The 5,048-nt window shown below is 44.2% G+C and overlaps 2 protein-coding genes across 2 annotated transcripts in view; both read right to left on the bottom strand.

The window, feature by feature from the left end:
- Window positions 1-654: 654 nt before the first annotated feature.
- Window positions 655-1,773, bottom strand: LOC104966073 (signal transducer and activator of transcription 1-like). Its single transcript, XM_010795202.1, has 3 exons — window positions 1,509-1,773; window positions 1,277-1,355; window positions 655-1,191 (listed from the first exon to the last, which is right to left on the bottom strand). The coding sequence occupies exons 1-3, from the start codon at window positions 1,756-1,758 to the stop codon at window positions 990-992; spliced, it is 531 nt and encodes a 176-aa protein (XP_010793504.1). The 5' UTR covers window positions 1,759-1,773; the 3' UTR covers window positions 655-989.
- Window positions 1,774-2,380: 607 nt separating this feature from the next.
- The window catches only part of LOC104966506 (dystrophin-like), a 26,008-nt gene continuing 23,340 nt past the window's right edge, over window positions 2,381-5,048 (bottom strand). The window contains exons 10-13 of the mRNA XM_010795692.1: window positions 4,694-4,795; window positions 3,099-3,206; window positions 2,821-3,000; window positions 2,381-2,431 (exon numbers count right to left, since the gene is read on the bottom strand). Of these exons, the coding sequence (XP_010793994.1) occupies window positions 2,381-2,431; window positions 2,821-3,000; window positions 3,099-3,206; window positions 4,694-4,795 (441 nt within the window). The remainder of the gene's footprint in view (window positions 2,432-2,820; window positions 3,001-3,098; window positions 3,207-4,693; window positions 4,796-5,048) is intronic.

The following is a 5,048-nucleotide window of genomic DNA, read 5'->3' as shown; positions in this document are numbered from 1 at the left end:
TCGCAGTCTTAGTGTCGCCAACTCGTTTCTAACATGCAAAAAGACAAACAAATGTGTCTATGATGTATTTTTGATCAGACGAGATCTCTCTCCCCCGTCTGTGTGGGAGGGGGCGGGGCAGCTTACACACACACACTGCTACATGCAGCAACACACACACACACCGCGGAGATGGCGGAGAGAACGCGCTCCGAGGTGTGGTTAAACTTTACCCGTCTCGATGTGGACGATGGTCGTTACCAAAAGTGCAATAAGAGTTTAGCATGTAAGGGCGGAANACAAATACGTCTATGATGTATTTTTGATCAGTCTGTGTGGGAGGGGGCGGCAGTGTGTGTGTGTGTTGCTGCATGTAGCAGTGTGTGTGTGTAAGCTGCCCCGCCCCCTCCCACACAGACTGATCAAAAATACATCATAGACGTATTTGTTTGTCTTTTTGCATGTTAGAAACGAGTTAGCGACACTAAGACTGCGATATAATGTTTTTGTAGCAATAATACATGACATATATTTTTTAAATGTCTCCAGTACCGATAAAAAGGCCGATAACGTTGGAGCTTAACGGGGCGTTAAAACACACGTGATGACGTCACCAACGAATCGACGACTGAATTAGTTGGCAACCAATTTGGTCATCGACTTTAATCGATTAAGTCGATTAGTTGTTGCACCCCTACTTATAATGAGGCCGTGAGAATACTGCTGAAGAGACCTCGATGGTCTACGGCAAGTGAAATGTTTGTGGCTGCAGGAGTCAATACTCTACAAGCTGTCTTTAGAGATCTCATGTATGAATGTATTTGCCGGCTTAATGACTCTGATCTGAATCCTCTTGGCCTTATCAAACATAAGGTTTAGTACTACACGCTACCAATCGCAGCTGTGGAGACATTGCTATCTCTTTGTAGGACACTGATTTAAATTATTCTTAAACTATGAATTTTTTTTTATGCTGTGTATGTCATTTATGTAATGTAATGTCTTGTCTTTCATCTGGACCCTGAGTCTGTAATAAAGTTTTGATTGATTGATTGTATTACCTTTTCAGTTATAGATTTGTATTGATTTTGTCCTTCATTAAAATGCCAACTCACCACAGCATCGATGTCTCGGGGACTGACGTACTGCGATAACTCCTTGTATTCGTCCGGAGACATCGGCATCATCTTGTCGTGCAGTTTGGACGGATGTCTGCACAGGAGAACGAGGACAGAGACTTAGTATTTCATCTGTTAATAATTCAATAAATCATGTTGTTGTTTTTAACACTGCTTACACTTCTGAGATAGATATGAGCTCCGTCTTCATGTAGTCGCTCTTCGGTGGACAGTTCTCCACGTCCATGGGCTCTGCAGCTGGAAGGCAGTAACACACAGATTAAAACGTGTGAAAAGGGAAAGAAAATGGGTTCAGAAATGCACGAGTGCTCCAGCTTTAGTCAGCACTTGGCTCCAGGTGTTCAGTCGTGCAAAGAGAAGTTAAAGAAATAGGCTTTAGTGACTTCTTACCCTCCGTGGGTTTGGGGTAGTACTTCCCGAAGGCCTTGTCTTTGGGGATGTTCGGGTAGAGGAAGCGCAGCGGGTTTTCCGGGATGTTCTCGGCGGCCATTACTTTGTACGTTCGGATGATATCGGACAGGGAGACGGCCGACAGCTCCTTCTTCGTGTACGGCTCCACCGAGTGGAAGAGCGGCTTGTCTGCGTTCAGAAACACGGACCATGAGGGAGAAGCTAACATTTCATTTTGTGTTACGTTCATGGTAAGCACAACTTAATGTATAACAATTATTTATAAAGCATGTCTCTATGAACACACCGTACCCGAAAAGGAGCAGGGAGAAGAAGATAATCTTATATTACCGCCCCCTTTCTCAAAATCATAACAGTGTCGTAGGAAAATAAGAGAAACACAAAAACATACTTAGTTCCCACTTGTGTGTGTGTGTGTGTGTGTGTGTGTGTGTGTGTGTGTGTGTGTGTGTGTGTGTGTGTGTGTGTGTGTGTGTGTGTGTGTGTGTGTGTGTGTGTGTGTGTGTGTGTGTGTGTGTGTGTGTGTGTGTAGGTTTTGTTCAAGCGGGGAAGAGCCTGATGACAGTTAAGCATCGGGTGCAACTCCTAGGATAGCCTTGTAACCATGGAAACGTGCATGTGCGCAGCGAAGTGGTTAGAGACGGCGCGTAGAGGTCAGTCTGCTAATTATCAGACTGATTATAATGGATAAGTAATTGAGAAGGAGACGAAGACTAAGGAATAAAGGGATGGTGTAAGAGCCACTTCAGCACATATCACATGTTATAGGAGTTATCATATTATTCAAGTGTAGGCAGAATAATAAATGCAGCATCTTTATCAGCAATTCACACGACAGAAGCACTTTGTCTTTATCCTACAGTATCACTGTCAGGGAGCATGTCAGTTTTAAAGCACGGAGACTGAGAGGAGTGAAGAGCGATTATGAGGAGTGATAATTGTATGGCAGTGCTGTTTGATCCCTCATCCCTGGGTCTGCTCAGGAAAGTGAAGGCAGGTACGAAAGGATTACACACAAGTGTCAGTCCTAATTTGGGCCTACCCTCCTCAGTATGCTCCCCTGGCGTGTGATATAAACCTCTCTAGATGTTCAGTGACCCCTCTCCTCCAGTCCCTTCACTCCTCTCTTTCCCTGAGGCCAAACACCTGCAGCTAGCCGCGCTCTGTTCCCTCACAGCAGTGTTTCTTTCTTTCAGCTACGAAGTCATGACATTCAGCTGTATAGGACACGTTTGCAATGTTGTCATCCGAACATAAAATCTGCTCTATAGATGCTCTGATGGGAGTGTACCTGGGAGCTGCTCATCTCCAGACTCTGGATCAGGCGGTCCCAGCGCTGGGCGAAGCTGTCCAGTCGGGCCTCCAGTTTGCTGGCCACCTCCTTGTTCTTGACGCTGGACAGCAGATCCTGACTCATGGAGCACAGCTTGTCCATGGTGGGGCGCTTCACCTCCAGTTCTGCCTTCACCGTCTGGTGGGACATACACAAACACAGGGTGGGGTTTAAGCGTTCCTGGTGTTTGTACAGCTACGTGAAAGTGTTAGTGGTTTTGGTACAGGGAGACTCACAGTGAGGCGGCGGATGCAGGCCGTCATCTCCGCCTGGTCCTTCAGGTTGGTGGTCTTGATAGAGCGAACATGCTCCTCCTTCTGAGTCAGCCAGGAGTCAAACAGAGACTGAGAGGAGAGGAGAGGAAGAAGGAGAGGACAAAAGATGAAAAATACAAAAATATCTGATATATCAGATACATTGATAAAGAAATGTGTATTTGATTCCTGTATAAGTAGAGCTGTTATCAAAGCAGTACATTTAAGCACAAATAAATCCAGCAACCACAAATAATGCCTATGACTCGACGGGCAGCAAAGCAAATCCAGTTTTGTGTTTAATTAAAGCTGATCAGCTTATCTTGTATAATCCAATGTTTTTATTTTAGCTCCCTCCATTATTAATAACAGAATATGAGCAAGTCGGATATCAAGACACTTTCAATTTCCTTCACAACGTATGCTGTGGCTAAAAATATAAAAAGGCAAATAAAGCAGAGAGAAAATATGATGACGTGAAAGTAATCAAAAACAGTGGCTAATTCATAATTCTTATCAAAGGACAGGATGGAAGTTTTAATTTAGTTCTAGGATCTGCATGAGTAAAATACTTGTTATTGCAGTGTGAAAGCGATGTAACTGGGTCAGCCTCATGTGGCTTGCATTGTGATCACATCGATGATGGTTTAAAAGTAATCAATACAGTATAACGACATTCTCCACCAGCAAGTTGCGAGATCAACTCACGTCCCTTTCCTGCAAGCTTAAGCAAATCAAATAGAAGCAGCAGCAGCTATAATGAATGAAGCCTCCAAGGCCCCGATGATTATTTGCATATTTACATTTGCTCACAATTCATGCAGAACTCATATCAAAAGAACTATTAAGCTTGTGAAAAGCAAGTGTCAATGAAGTTCAAGAGGGCTGACCCCATGGTATTGAAGTCCAATTCAAATGCAAAATATGCCAAAGATAACAAATGGCATATCACAAATCCACGGTGGTTTGTCAAATCGTCTGAAAACTAACTTCATCTTCAAAAAGCTTTGTTTTGTGTTTTAAGATTGAATCTGAAGTAAATTCCCAAACTTTTTGAGACTATCCGTCCCTTGGGGGCGGGAGTGGTTCGGTCTGTAGGGGATTGGGCTTTGGACCGAAGGGTTGCCTGTTCACGTCCCGATCGGACCAAAAAATACGTAGTGTGGACTGGTACTGGAGAGGAGCCAGTTCACCTCCTGGGCCACTGCCGAAGTGCCCTTGAGCAAGGCACCCAACTGCTCACTGCTGCCGGCTAGACTGGCTGCCTCCGCTCTGACCTCTCAACTGCATGTGCATGTGTGCATATAACTGTGTGTGCATTTGTATATGTATGTGCATGTTGTAAAAAGTGTGTACTGTATGACCTGTATAAAACGTGTGTGTGTGTACGACAGAGTGGAAACTGAATTTCGAATAATAAAATAAAGGTACATCTTCTTCTTCTGAATATGAAGTCTGTTTTAGCTTAATATTTCTCATAAAGACTGCCAAATATGGAAGTAGACCAATCTGGAGGATCTTACCTCATTATACATGCAGAAAACTCTGCTGTGATATTTCCTCACACACACTCATACCTGTTCATTAGTGAAGTGCTGCCATTTCAGTAGAATCTCCTGAAGCAGGATCCAGCGTTCTTCTGTCCATCTGCAAATGGAGGCCCAGCGGTCACCTAGCACCTACACACACACACACACACACACACACACACACACACACACACACACACACACACACACACACACACACACACACACACACACACACACACACACACACACACACACACACACACACACACACACACACACACACACACACACACACACACACACACACACACACACACACACACACACACACACACACACACACACACACACACTAAACTACTAACTAACTACACTAACTAACTACTAACTAACGAACTAC

This window comes from Notothenia coriiceps, unplaced genomic scaffold, assembly GCF_000735185.1.
Source record: "Notothenia coriiceps isolate Sejong01 unplaced genomic scaffold, NC01 NC01_scaffold00037246, whole genome shotgun sequence".
NCBI classification, from domain to species: domain Eukaryota; kingdom Metazoa; phylum Chordata; class Actinopteri; order Perciformes; family Nototheniidae; genus Notothenia; species Notothenia coriiceps.
The sequence above is the reverse complement of the archived record's forward strand: the minus strand, read 5'-3'. Positions and strand labels throughout refer to the sequence as shown.

Excerpts from the sequence above, each read along its gene's own strand:
- LOC104966073 (XM_010795202.1), bottom strand. The coding sequence starts at position 1,758 with ATGAACGTAACACAAAATGAAATGTTAGCTTCTCCCTCATGGTCCGTG. Across the intron at positions 1,356-1,508 it reads CTACCCCAAACCCACGGAGG|CTGCAGAGCCCATGGACGTG; the intron begins GTAAGAAGTCAC and ends ACTGCCTTCCAG. Across the intron at positions 1,192-1,276 it reads CTCATATCTATCTCAGAAGT|ACATCCGTCCAAACTGCACG; the intron begins GTAAGCAGTGTT and ends TCTCCTGTGCAG.